The sequence below is a fragment of the Aquarana catesbeiana genome, linkage group LG06, assembly GCF_042186555.1.
Source record: "Aquarana catesbeiana isolate 2022-GZ linkage group LG06, ASM4218655v1, whole genome shotgun sequence".
In the NCBI taxonomy this organism is placed as follows: domain Eukaryota; kingdom Metazoa; phylum Chordata; class Amphibia; order Anura; family Ranidae; genus Aquarana; species Aquarana catesbeiana.
This window is the reverse complement of record NC_133329.1, coordinates 309,364,000-309,378,972: the sequence shown is the minus strand read 5'-3', so window position 1 is coordinate 309,378,972 and position 14,973 is coordinate 309,364,000. Positions and strand designations below refer to the sequence as shown.

The following is a 14,973-nucleotide window of genomic DNA, read 5'->3' as shown; positions in this document are numbered from 1 at the left end:
CGGATTTTGTTGTCGGAAAGATTGAGAACCAGCTCTCAAATTTTTTTTGTCGGAAATTCCGACATAAAATGTCTGATGGAGCCTACACACGGTCGGAGTTTCCGACAACAAGCTCCCATAGAACATTTGTTGTCGGAAATTCTGATCGTGTGTACAGGGCATTGGTTCAGGAGATGTGTGAAACCAGTAAGTGTATACTGTCACATGAACTGTGCACAGCTGGAAAAGGATACCAGTATGTTTTTATTCAGTTAAAAGGGAAGTAAACCCTGATGGGTTTTACTTACTTTTTTGTTCCCTGCAAAGTAAAAGCATAATAGCGACTGCATACTAACAAATTATGTAAAACTTACCTGCAAACGAAGCTTGCACTGTCCCCGCTGGAGGCCGCATCTATGTCCGCCCCTCTTGCTTCAGGGGCTGCGCACTCCGGTTCTGTGACTGGCCGGAGTCCTGTGATGTCACTGGAGAGCCACCAGTCACTACACTCGCTAGTGAAGAAACGGCCCGGAGGCCTGTCTCTTCACAGCGCATGCACCGTTGATATCATTGGCGCAGTACAAAGTAAATATCTCCTAGAGGGCACACGTTATCCAATCATGTGCAAGCTAAAAGATATTTGCTGTACCTATGGGTAAGCCTTATTATAGGCTTGCCTAAAGGTTCTACCTGAAAATGAAGGTTTACAACCTCTTTAAAACATAAAAATTTCACTTTGATGCTTCTCATTCCCTTGGATTTTACAATATAAACCTATCAGGTAACTTGAAAGGCATGTTGGGACTTGTAGTTCTTTAACCATTACCTAAGACCCTCATAGAGTTTTGTTAAATCTGTAATATCTAAAACCAACAATTAATCAGAATGTACAAGAACAAGTTGCTGGTGATAAAAATGACACGTTTGTGGAGAAAAAGAAAGTGCATTCCACAGCTCTCCTTCGCTAAACTCATCCTACTAGCCAAACACCATAACTACTCCGCCTTGCTCAAACCCAAAAAGTAAACAGCTCCTGGTATAAGCTGCAGAGAAAATGATTCATCATCTGGGAATTGTGCCAGCACCAGACTGCTGCCAGAACTGTACCTGAACACAGTGAGCAGTGAAGCAATTTCCTTTAGAATACTCTTACTGTACAGAAGGACATGCAATTATCAGGAAAAGAGTTTCAAGCATTTCTACATTTTTGGGTTTTATCCTTCAGGGGCAACCAGATTTCATTTTTATTAATTAAAGTTTAGTGTGTATTTACTGAAACTTCAAAAAAAGTTTTGCTCATGTGCTGACTGCTGCAAGATGCCCGGTCGCATTTAAAGTGCATTCAAAGTGGTTGTAGACAAAGCATATCCTTCTATAGTGTGAACTTGTCTCAATTAAGAGCACCAAGTGTTATTTCTGTCTGCTGCTTTGTTCCTCTGCTATCAGCATGAATCACTTCTGACAAGTTTTTCTGACAACAAGAGAAAAAAGGTGACAGGGGAGGTAAGGTGAAGGTAGGTGTGTTCCTCCCTTCCAATTAGCTGTCAGAGCTCTCCTCACTGAGCTCTGCAGAGTGTAACTTCAGGTCTCCACCCCCATTTTTTCTGGACTTTGAATGGATGTAGAGAAGAAAAGACTGCAGATAAACAGGTACAACTTATGTTGGAGAATTTGTTTTTTCTCTGTGTTTCACCTGAGGCCAGTCACTTCACTGGGTATATGTAAGGGTTTACAACCCATTTAAGTGGAAAAGTAGGGATCCTCCCTCTTTGATTGAACTCCATACGAGGATCCAGGATGTAGAGGATGCAGTATTAGACCTCCTTTATCAACAGCACCTTAGACAGCCATAATCGAGTTTGGAAATTGTGGGATTTGATGGAAAATCTACTATCTTCTCTGGGCCAAAGCTCGTTCAATGGTCTGTTGCAAAGTGGGAAACTGTTCTGTGGTCAGACGCCATGTCCTCTGGACTAAAGAGGAGAGGGACCTTCCAGCTTGTGTCCAGTGTTTAAAAGACTGCATCTCTGATGGTATGGGAGTGCATTAGTGTGTATGGAATATCTGGAAAGGCACCATCAATGCTGAAAGATATATCCAGGTTTAGAGCAGCATATGGCCCCATCCAAACGACTTCTTTTTCATGAATACTGCATCTATGACAACAGCATGGCTTCTTAGTAGAAAAGTCTGGGTGCATAAAGTGGTATTAAACCCAAAACCAAAAATGGAATATATTGTAGCTTACCGATCATTATATGTGGTGACTGCATCAGTTTTCTTTTCTTTGGCTTTTTTCCCTCTGTTTTTTTGCACACCTCCAGTTTTAGTGGGACACAGCTCTGGAGGAATGAGAACAGCAGGCACAGCAGGCAGCAGCATTGTCAGTCTGGGGCAGGGGGGTAGTGTTAAATGTATTAGCAACTTTAAATGTACTAACAAACTGAAGCCAAACTCCAGCTGATGCTTTATAATCAGTTACAGCAAACAAGTTTTTCTTTTCAGATAAATGTTTTGCATGAACAAATAATAGCCATTTTAATCACCCCTGCCAGTGTTAAGTGGTTTGTCTCATCCATGTAAACTGATACATTCTGCTGGAGAGCTTGAACTTGTGAAAAACAACAGACCTGCTGGCTGGATCCCCAGATGAAAAATAGAAGAAAGAAAGACTAAAAAGGAAACTAACAGAGCTATCACATCTATGAATTGCTAAGCTGCAATATAATAAATGTTTGCTTTTGGATTTAATACTGCTTTAACTTCCCTGCCTACAGTCAAGACCTTTCACCAGTTGAAATTGATCATCTTGAATCAAAAAAGTATCACTAGGACTTTACAGCAGTTAGAATTCTAGATCAGGCAAGAATGGGACAACATTCCTTTCCCAAACCTCCAGTGTAGCACCCTCCTAGTGTAGGATGTTGGGCAAATTAAGTCTTGGCTTTTTCTGTAGTTAAGGGAGCTGTAAATGTTTGTTTTGGTCTGTTCAAGGTTTCACAGGCTGGGAGTTTGATTGCTTCCCTCTGCCCCTAGAAGAAGCTTCCAGAGTTCAGGAAGGGAGATTAACCACCTCAATACAGGGCACGTACACCCCCTTCCTGCCCAAGCCATTTTTCAGTTTTCAGCGCTGTCGCACTTTGAATGACAATTGCGCGGTCGTGTTACACTGCACCTTAATTAAATTTTTATCATTTTTTTCCCACAAATAGAGCTTTCTTTTGGTGGTATTTGATCACCTCTGCGGTTTTTATTTCTTGCGCTATAAACAAAAGAAGAGGGACAATTTTGAAAAAACACAATATTTTTTACTTTTTGCTATAATAAATATCCAATTTTTTTTTTTTTTTTAACAAATTTTTTCCTCAGTTTAGGCCGATACGTATTCTTCTACATATTTTTGGTAAAAAAAAAATTGCGATAAGCGTATATTGATTGGTTTGCGCAAAAGTTATAGCGTCTACAAAATACGGGATAGATTTATAGCATTTTTATTATTTATTTATTTTTTACTAGTAATGGCGGCGATCTGCAATTTTTATTGTGACTGCGATATTGCGGCGGACACATCGGACACTTTTGACACATTTTTGGGACCATTCACATTTATACAGCGATCAATGCTATAAAATTGCATTGATTACTGTGTAAATGTGACTGGCAGGGAAGGGGTTAACACTAGGGGGCGCTCGAGGGGTTAATGTATTACCTAAGGAGGTGATTCTAACTGTGGGGGGAGGGGACTGACTGGGGGAGGTGACCGATCGCTGTCCCTATGTACAAGGGACACGCCATCGGTCTCCTCTCCTCTCTGACAGGACGTGGATCTGTGTTTACATGCACAGATCCACGCTCCTGCTGTGTTACCCGGCAATCGCGGGTGCCCGGCGGACATCGCGGCCGCCGGGCACGCGCACCGGGTCCCCTAGTGGCTCGGGAAGGCGAGGACGTCATATGACGTCCTCCCAGAATAACAGAAGCCTCGTCCAGCCGTCATATGACGGTGGGCGGTGGCTTAGTGGTTAAAATAATCATCTCAATATTTATCATGTTCTGCCCGATTCCTGGATGGGAGTGTCAAGCAGGTGGCCTGGGGAGGTGATAAATAGTCTGAAACTCTGGAGAGATTATTCCTTCTCTCCGGGAGTGTTCCAAAGCCTGAGGGGCTGCTGCTCTTAGGCAGCCCATGGACTGTTTAGCTGTTCTTGAGACCTCAGCAGTGTGAGGGCGAGGCCTGGGCAGATCTCTTGAGAGGCTGGTTGTAGGACTTCATCACAAAGTATCTGGTCTGGGGAAGGATTACCTCCCTTACTGGACCATATTCAGAAGCTGGAAGGTGACAGCTGTCCTGGGGACTTATGAGTAATGACCCTGAATTGATGAAATTGACTCCTGGTGACTGTGTGCTTTTTGGGGATGTAAGTGCCAGTGGCAGCTATGGACTGAGGTCTCAAGTTTTTGGCCATTCCCCGGTCCTCAGCTGGATCCTGGAGTGAGAGCCTGGAGAAAGAGTATCCCTGTTACTGTCCAATGTTCTGGAAATCACACTGGGCACCAGTAGTTGTGCAGTGACACAAGGTAACCAAATTCCAAGAGAACTTGCCTCATGGTCTACAGCTGTGAGGCCTTAGACCATTCAATGTTCACAAATCAATTAAAGCGGAGTTCCACCCATTTCTGTGTTTATTAAAAGTCAGCAGCTACAAGAAGTGTAGCTGCTGACTTTTAATAAGCAGACACTTACCTGTCCCATGATGTGGCCGCACGAGGCCTCGCTTCTCTCCTTCTCCTCCCTGGGACGCCGGCATTGCAAGTGTGGGCACCCAACTGTGACAGCTTGTGGCTTCACAGCCGGGTGCGCACTGCGCATGCGCGAGTCGCACTGCGCATTCTGAATGGCCAGGCAATCTTCTGGGACCTGTGTCGTGTCCCAGAAGATTGCAGGGAGGGAGGGGTAGAGGAGACCTCCCGCTTGGCACTGTGACGCCTTGAGCGGAGTTGGGAGCTGGGTACCTGTCAAAACTAGGTACCCGAACCCCCCGCCCCCAAAAAAAAGACATGCCAAACATGGCATGTCAGGGGGTTTTGGGTGGAACTCCGCTTTAAGAAGAGGATTGTCTTCTGGTAGCTATTTGCTATTTCGCTTTTGGAGCATCCCAAGCAATACAAGCCAGAGTGTATGGACTGAAGCTTGTGGTGGTGGGTAGCCTCTGTACTATTAGGGAAGAACCAGCTATTATCAGCGGCCCCTGCAGGGATAGCACTACATCAGCAACTGGTCTCCTGAGTTCCCAGATGTTTACAGAGTATTGTTAAAAGAAGAGGGGTGCTACACTGTGGTAAACATGGCCCTGTCCCAACTTTTTTGAGACATGTTTCTGCCATCAATTTCAAAATTACCTTTTTGTTTTTTTGTTTTTAAATGGTACATTTTCTCAGATTTAACATTTGATATGAGTTCTATTTTCTATTGTGAATAAAATAAAAGTTTTTATGAGATTTTCAAATCATTGCAATGGGAGTTATTTGCTAAAGGCAAATCCACTTTGCACTACAAGTGCAAACTACAAGTGCAAAGTGCACTTGAAATTGCACTGAATGTGCACTTGGAAGTGCAGTCGCTGTAGATTCCAGGGGGACATGCAAGGAATATAAAAAACAGCATTTTAGCTTGCACATGATTGGATGATAAAATCAGCAGAGCTTCCCCTCATTTCAGATCTACCCCTCAGATTTACAGCGACTGCACTTCCAAGTGCACTTTCAGTGCAATTTCAAGTGCACTTTGCACCTGTAGTTTGCACTTGTAGTGCAATGTGGATTTGCCTTTCGTAAATAACCCCCATTGTGTTTTTATCTAGATTTACACAACATCAACCCAACTTTTTTGGAATTGGGGTTTTAATTTGGGGATGCGGTGCCATGTGATCAGCCATTAATCCTATTCTCTGACTATGTTTCTTTGTTAGAAGGAAGCTGAAATCACCTCTTGTGTAAAATCCATTGCTTAAGTGAGGTACACACAATGGGAAAATTACAGTAGAAGAACAAATCCGTACGAGACACTATTGTTCCATTTTCGTATAGTGTGTACACAACTTTCGACATCCAATTCAGATTTTCCAGGCAAAAATTTCCAAAAGGACAAACTCCAAAATGTTTCTCGTACACCAACAGAGCTAATGATTTTCATTCAATGTGTATTGTTTTCATATGTTGTTGTATGGAAAAAAAATTGCATACGAAAGACTGCACATGATTAGAAACTAAACAACAACAAAAAGCCTTTGTCGTATAAGAATTTTCGTGCAATTAGTACCATTTTCGGTTTCGACCTGTGAATCGTCGGGGAAAACCAGACGATTGTTTGTCTGATTTTCTTATAGTGTGTACTAGGCTCTACTTATAAAACATCTAACATTTTTTAACATGTTCCCCAGCATTGTTTGGACTCGGATTAAATCTGTAATTATCTGCTTTCTGATTTTCAGGGATTTGAAGTTCAAGGTGGAAAAAGAGAGTACTAAAAGAGAATTGCTGTCCAATGAAAGTCACCTGAACAACACTCACTGCATACACTGCTTGCAGCCCTTCCAGTTCTTGATCAATAGTAAGCGCCAATGCAAAGACTGCCAGCTCTTTGTGTGTAAAAACTGCAGCCGCTACAACAAAAAGGAACAAGGCTGGGTGTGTGACACCTGTAGGGCTGGAAGGTAAGTGACATATTTAATAGCCACAGGTCACTGATTTAAATTGATCTTGTGCTTTATCCATGTTGCAATAGTTTCACCTTAATCCTTACACAGGACAATGGACTCTCCTCAAGTGACAGCACTGGTGCTTGGCCCAGCACTGTCACATGCTTCTCCAAACCTGGAAGTGCCGGGTTTGGGGTTGCTCGCTTCCAAGAGGTAAACAGAGCTGTGCAGCCACTGTGCCATCAATTGCAGCCACCCATCAATTGCAGCCACTGTGCCCATCAATTGCAGCCACTGTGCCCATCAATTGCAGCCACTGTGCCCTTCAAATGCAGCCACTGTGCCCATCAAATCCAGCCACTGTGCCATCAAATGTAGCCACTGTGCCCATCAGTTGTAGCCACTGTGCCATCAAATGCCGCCATTGTGCCCATCAAATGCCACCATTGTGCCCATCAAATGCCGCCACTGTGCCCATCAAATGCCACCATTGTGCCCCATCAAATGGAGCCACTGTGACCCCCGTCCACCCGCTGTCTGACCAGCACTTACCCCTTCTTGGTGGCAGGTCAGGCAGCAGCGAGCAGTGTCCTCCGTGTGTCTCTTCTTGCTAGGTGTCCAATAGCAGTGCCTGTCCTTTTAGCCAATCAGATGATGGGTATCAGACCCGCGTTACCCGATTGGCGGAGAGGTGGTTCAGTGTTAGAAAAGCAAATATTAATTTGCTTTTCTAACACATCTGGGTGGACTCCGAGCGCAATGCTCTGGCTCGGAGTCCATCTTTTTTGAAGCCTATTAGAGCCTATGGCTGTAATCAGGTGCTTAAAAAAAACACCCCTGCCACTGTAATTCAGGCGCCCAGCATCCTGAAAGGGGCCGGATGCCTGAATAGGGGGTGGCGGCAGCGGACATAGATAAATTCATGCATTCTACATAGAGGGGGTGGCTGGAGAGAGGGTGCAGGACCGTGCGCCCTTAATGGACGGGCAGCCCCTGAGCACTGTAGAACAACTGATTTGCTCATTATGATTCTGTTTCTTCCAGTCTAAGCTCAGCTTACAGAGATTGCAAAAGGCTTGTACCAGGTCAAATTTTAGGTACTTACACTGAGTGCATTTAAAACTACATTTAATGATGTATTGATGAATATAGGGCTGCATTCATGCGTGACTTTTATATCTGCCTAGAGCAGGGGTGTCAACTTCAATTTCATTGTGGGTCTCATTGGCATTATAGTTGCCTTCAAAGGGCCGGTTGTATCTGTCAGACTAGATGTCCGAAGCTACACACCCTTCCCTTAAATGTGATGTCAAGATCCCCCCTATCATCAGAAGTCAAAAGTCCTCTTCCCTCTCTTACATGACAGTACACCCCCTTGCCTTGTGCTGCTGCCGGGAAGCAACTGGGGGCAAAGTTGTGAAGCAGAAAGTGCAGGGTCTGGAGGAGGACCAGAGGAGGGCTGGAGTCAGCTGCTGGAGTCTGCTAAATGATGAGACCAGGGAAAGCAGGGAAAAGGGGGTGCTGCGGCTGCACAGAAAGCTGCAGGATTTGTAGGAGTCTTGTCCTTCTCTCTGCTGCTGACTGCTGAGATGGGGAAGGGGGGTGGGCAGAGACGAGCTTCTTTGGAGATGCACAGAGAAGCCTAGGATCTGGGGAAGGAATTCTGTTCTCCTCTCTAATGCCGACTGGTGAGACAAGGTTGCTGCAGCTGCAGGAGAGGTGTGAGGGCCACATGAAATGGCCTGGAGGGCCTAATTCGGCCCATGGGCCTTGTGTTTGACACATGTGGCTTTAAAGTGAAAAGTATGTTCTAAGATGTACTTATAGTGGCAGGACGTGTGCAGGCATCTCCCTGCCACTTTCTGCTTCTCTTGATTCCCATTTAATAGCAGAATGTGATGGTTGTCCCACATAAAAGGAAAATATAATGTTCCATAACATTCTGAGCACATGTTTATTAGGGAAATAGCCAATAACATGTCAGCTCCATTCACACTTGTACGACTCCAAAGTTGCATCAACTTTTGAGTGCAACTTTGGATGGGCGCAACTTGGTTACAACTTTGGCTTGGACCAGTGATAATGGACAACTGTTGCACACAAGTTCATTGTATAACATTCAGGTATGACTTTCGTGCAAATTCTGAGGGTTAACATTGAAGTCTATGGCCCTCAAGTTGCATGGAAGTCGGACCAAAGTAGTGCATGAACTACTTTGAAGTTGCTGCAACTTTAAGTTGCACATATATGAATGGGAAAACATGGAGAACGACTTGTTATGCAACTTTGAGTTCCAAAGTTGCATGACAAGTGTGAATGGAACCTCAATGCCTTCTGATCTAAACGTCAACCTTCCCTTACAACACCTTCATTCGTGGAATTTTCATTCAGCTGCTATAGAGGGATTTGCAATTATCAGGGCAGGTCCTCCTGATGTTACACTCAAAACAGGAAACACCATAAGCACAACATTTACTAGTGATTATCATTCTGATTTATGCACTCCCTTAAGAATATAATGTGCTGCCTCATAGATTGATGCTATAACACTGAACAATGGAGGCCTCTCTAACCTTCTATTAAACGCATTCACAGTTTTTGACAGGCTATATTTGAACTCCTTAGACCATTTTAACTGAAGAAAATATGAGCGCAAACAATGTTAATAAAAAGAGAGAAAAAAGAAATTAAAAGAAAATAAAGTAGAGATTATTCTAATGGTATATATGCCACTGCCATTAATTGTATTATACTGCATTATCAAATATGAATCAGGTGCAAAACTCTCTTAAAATACAACTAAAAGCTTTTGTATGACAGCCCAAACAAGTACCAAATCCAATTGCTAAAAACTTTCCCTTTCTTCCCTAACTGAGCCAAATCCTTCTCCTTTTTGTGTCTCACATGCTCCCCTCCCCAGACACTACAGGGTTGATTTACTAAAGGCAAAGAGACTGTGTACTTTGCAAAGTGCAGTTGCACTCTGCAAGAGCAGTTGCTCCAGAGCTTAGTAAATAAGCAGAAGTTCTGCTGACTTCCATCATCCAATCACGTGCAAGTAAACATGCGCCCCCCCCCCCCCTTCTGGTGAGAAGACTGCTCTGGTACTGGCTTCAGCTTACTCACAGTGGTCTCCGGTAACAAGGTTCCCCTTCTACCTCCGACCATGGCTGATTCCCCGTCCAGCGGAACCGCTACTTCTGGTTGGACTACAAGCCAGTAGTCCCAACCCTACGCTGCTCTCCCGCTCCTGGAAAGGCCCTCAGGCAGCCAACAGCCAACTGTCCCTGGGATAGGCCTCAGGCTTCCGGCCTAGCAGCCTGGGGCAGCATAATACATGTCAACCCAGATAGCCGTCCAGGTGGTACAGAACCCCGATCACCTGCCTCCACTCAAATAAATAGGAAATGAAAATCCCTGCCCATTGGCTGAAACTCCCCATTCATTTATGTCTAAGTTTGCAAAGCCCCTGTCTTATCTAGTGTCACTAGCATAGTGCCACCTAGTGACAGAAGAGAAAGGGTGCAACAAGTCCAGATTTAGGCTCGGTTCACACTAATACGTTTTTTGATGCATTTTGCAGAAATGCAGGGAAATTTTTTAACATGGGTTCCTATGGAACATATTCACATCAATGCATTTTTGTGCCTCTGAGTTTTTGGAAAGGATCGGGGACTTTTTTTCATGCAAAATGCAGCGTTTTGCATGTAATAGAATTCAATGGACCCACATACAAAATGCAAATACTGCGTTTTTGACGTAATTTGCGTTTTGCATTTTTTTTTTATTTCTTTTCTTTACATTGTATAGCTGGTTGCTAAGCAAAACGCAAATCGCGGCAATAACACATGTTCAAAAACGCGACAAGCACCGCAAAAAGCACTGCAGAAACGCTCAAAAGCAACATGCATAGATGTGAATCAAGCCTTAGAGAGGAATCAATTGATCTCCTATCAATTGGCCAATGCAACTATTGCCTGCCAACTAAATTTGATAATAATCCAGCCTAAACTTCAGAGTGCTACATTAGCATGTGATTGGGTATACTTTGTAAAGTGAAACTTTACCTCATTTAGTAAGCTGTGGAACAACTGCACTTTTCAATTGCACAGTCTATTTGCCTTTAGTAAATGAACCCCTACATCTCACAGTGAGGGGTATTTAGGAATACAGGCAATGCTGGTAATCCAAAAAGCAGTGGGAAGTAATGGGTGTGTCCAGGTGCTAAATGACAAGCTACAGGCTTGTGAAAGATGCAATGCCGATAGCCACGCCACACCCCTTGCAACATTTTTTCATCAAACTATAGTGAAGCAGCATCAGGCTACATGAGAGTGGCAAGTCTGCTCTGAATTCAGGAGCACTGTCATCTCATTAGGTATTTGTGGAACTTTGCAGGGGACTAAGAGAAAATTAAGTGGCGATGCACTTATAGTTAAGTGCTCCAGCACATTTTCTTAATGGGAGGTCATAGTTCTACATTAAAAGTCAATCGTTCTCTGAGCCTGACCACCCTTGGGAACCATTACCTCGTGAAATCACAAACATGCACATATGGCTTAACTAAACGGAGAGGGAGCTGAGATACAGTATGTGGTTGCAGAAGCTGTTGGTACTGCTTATCTCAGAAGGAATCAATAGGGATTAGGTCTTGCCTGTTTTAATCCCAACAACAGCAGCTGGAAGCAGACAGTTTCCCAGTTATGAGGCCATTACCCAATTAATAGGATCATTCATCTCATGTCTATGGGTAACTTAAAACCAAATACATGGGGTCCCTTTCTTGTAGTTTTTAAGAGACTGAGGGAGGCGAAAAACCCATGTGGGAGTTTTTTATTTTTTCACCTGTGCCCCCCACTGTGGAGATTTCCCCTGCCTTCCTGTCAGGACAAGTGGTGCCACAGACTGTAACACGACAGGTTTTAAATTGGTGCTAGGTTAGGTAAATGTATTTACTGGCTCACTGTAACCAGTTGAGCCGCGTGTGATTGCTTTGGTTGGTTCTATTGTTTCATTGGCTGCAGGGTTGACTGCTTACCTGTCTGGCTGGGTTCAAACTAATGTGAATTGGATGCAAGAGAATGTGACCGGCGATCTATGGAGCCGGTTCACATATCCCCGCAGCAGCGCCGGTGTGATTTGCAGAGGAACCCTGTGCGTCTTTTGGTCCGTTTCAGGTCCGAATTCAGCCCAAAATTCAGGCTGAAATTGGACCTGAAACGGTGAACGAGGACGCTGTGAGCCACTGCATGCTCATATGTGAACCCAGCCTTAGTCTGGAAAGGTTCTTGAAGGTAGTGGGCTGAGAGAGCCAGATTAACAGCTGAATATTTATGCAGCCCTTGCCAATCCCTGAGGAGAGGTACCCAGATGGTGGCTGGGAGAGAGCATAAATACTCTGAGACCTGGAGCAGAGGGGTTCTTGTCCTAGAGGAGGAGATCCCAGACTAAAGGGCTACTGCTCACCTGTGCAGGCTTGCCATGTGTCTTCTGTTCATCAAGATCTCAGCTAAGCCAGTTGGGGAGTCTATTCTGCTGAAAGTTGCTGACTATGGGACTTTATATCTGGGGATCTGGACTGATATCACTGGGGAAGGTGTCTGGAAAATATTGGAAGGAGGCATCCAATTATCCAAAGACATTAGTGAGTACAGACTGGAGTGAGAGATCCCTGAGACTGTGTGCTGCTGCTATCCCTCGTGTGCTAGAGTCAGCAATACTCAAAGGAGACATTGTGCCTTGTATCCCGGTACAGCTCAGTCCACTAATTGCTTTTGCAAGGATGCTGCTCAGAATATTTAAACAAATTTCCAATCTCCCTTTAGGATTAATAAAGTATTTTGTATTTAACCACTTCAATACCGCACCATAGCCAAAAGACGGCTACCGCGCCGCTCTGTTGTTCTGGTAAGGCCTCCATGGTCGTCCTCCCAGAACATGCCTCCCATGCCCCAATCACAGCAGCCCTTTACTATGTGATCAGCTATGCCCAATCACAGCTGACCCCATGTAAACAAACGTGCAGGTTATCGGCATTCTTTTCCTCACGCGCTGTCACAGCGCGGGGAATGGTGAACCGGCAAGTGTGATAGGGGACATTTACACTGATAATCATGGCACTGATCTTAGTGCCCTGATTATCAGTGCAGCCCCAAAAGTGCCCATCAGTGCAGCCTATCAGTGCAGCCCATCAGTGTCACCTATCAGTGCCCATCAGTGCTGCCTCATCAGTGCAGCCTCGTCAGTGCCCCCTCATCAGTGCCACCTCATCAGTTCCCATCAGTGCCGCCTCATTAATGCAGCCTCATCAGTGCTTCCTCATTAGTACATATTAGTGCAGCCTTATCACTACCCATCAGTTGTGGTGATTAAATACCACCAAAAGAAAGTTATATTTGTGTGGGAAAAAAAATAATAAAAAATGAATGTAAGTACAGTGTTGCATGACTGCGCAATTGTCATTCAAAGTGCAACAGCGCTGAAAGCTAAAAATTGGTCTGGGCAGGAAGAATGAAAGTGTTCTGTATTGCAGTGGTAAAGAAGAAGATTAGTATTCTCAAGTTGCGGCTGAAGTTAGTGAAGTATTTTACAGTTACCCTACTCCTATCCAAGTTCAAGTTCTGCAATAAGGCTACTTTCACACTGATGTCCTATGGTTTACCTGCACCGTGGGTGCAGCGCAGTGCATCTGTGACTGTCCTGAATTAGCTGCGCTTTGCCATAGACTTCTGTTAAATCCTGCAGATGCGGTGTGGTGTACTTACTGAAAGCGCACCAAACTCCTGCATTCAGAAAGTGCATCAAGGAAAGCATCAGGTACCCTGCACTGCACCCGCGGTGTGGGTAAACTGCAGCACATCAGTGTGAAAGCGACCTTGTACTATTATGCCCAGTGTATTGTTTCACTGATCTGAAGATCTCTTCATTCCTGCTGCTGGCACCACTCTGGAGACAGCTAGCCGGGATTAGAGGTGGAGTGCAGTTGGTATCACTCCGCATGGGACAGGATCCAGCACTACAGAGGAGGCATCGGCTTAGGCGGCTCTTGCACTCTACATTACAGCTCCAACTTTACAAGAAGTCCCTCTGTATTGCACTCTGTTTTATGCTCTGGGATGATGGGTCATCAAGCCCAGACCGAGATCTACCAGTCACCTGCCCGTGTTCTACTGGTAGATCGCAATCTTCTGGTTGCTGACCCCAGCCCTAGACTGTTTATTGAGCCAAATGAGTGACTGTGACTGTGTGCTTGACTGCCAGTGCAACTATGGGAAAAGTCCCTAGGGACCTTAAACTGCAGGCTCCTGCGGTAGTGAACGCTACATAGAGAAGGGTTAGAACCCCTTTCCGGTCAATATTATAGACTGAGAAACTGTACTGTATTTTTACCCAATCTGTTTTATATAACATCTACTTCATGTATAACAACAAACAAAGCAAAAAGGGAAAGTGGGAAATCAATTTTTCAACAACTCAATTAAGGGCTCAAATGCAGAATGCAGTGCGGGAAACGAGTTCCGTGATCATTTCCTGTGCCATGTTCAAAATGCACTGGGTGTGTGATCTTTTGCAGGTGTCAGTATAATCCCATACCTCCCAACATTTTGAGATGGGAATGAGGGACACCTACTAGCAAACCTATGTAGGCATAGGACACGCCCCCTAAAGAGAATTAACCCAAAAAAAGGTTCATTAAATCCACAAATGCGTTTTTTTTTTTTTTTTTTTTTTTTACCACTACTATGTCTTTATATTGGCTTTTAAAATTTACAAATGCAGCAATTTAGAAATGGGATGATGGGATGGGAATTGAAAGATAAAAAGTGCATTTTATACACAACTATATAGATCAGACCAAAATGAGGGACAAATGAGGAGGAATGAGGGACAGAGGGACATTGCTCCAAATCAGGGACAGTCCCTCGAAATCGGGGACAGTTGGGAGCTATGTAATCCTAACAATTCCCCAAACACAGGTTTGTGATTAGATGCAGCGTGTTTTGTAGAGTAGTGCACTTTTGGTGCAATTTCATCCTGTTTAAAGGAATTATTCAAAGGAATCGCACAGAAACACAAAGCGCGTTCCTGTGCGATTCAGGTGTGAACCATCCCTCAAAAAATATCTTAATCCCATCAATGATTATTATGAATTACTGTATCTGACTTCCTGTCTCAGGAACCACCTCACCTTATTTCTTGTCCTGTTGTCAACAAGACAGGAAGTGAGGGGAAATCTCCCCAATAGGAGCATAGTCAGCAGTAGTATTTTTAACAAAGGTTTTTACTTTTTCTAAGT

The 14,973-nt window shown here is 44.2% G+C and overlaps 1 protein-coding gene across 6 annotated transcripts in view; it reads left to right on the top strand.

Moving 5' to 3' along the window:
- MLPH (melanophilin) overlaps nt 1-14,973 on the top strand; it is a 120,825-nt gene that overhangs the window by 40,381 nt on the left and 65,471 nt on the right. For all 6 annotated transcript variants that reach the window (XM_073633635.1, XM_073633636.1, XM_073633639.1 and 3 more), the window contains exon 3: nt 6,471-6,692. In XM_073633635.1, the coding sequence (XP_073489736.1) occupies nt 6,471-6,692 (222 nt within the window). The remainder of the gene's footprint in view (nt 1-6,470; nt 6,693-14,973) is intronic.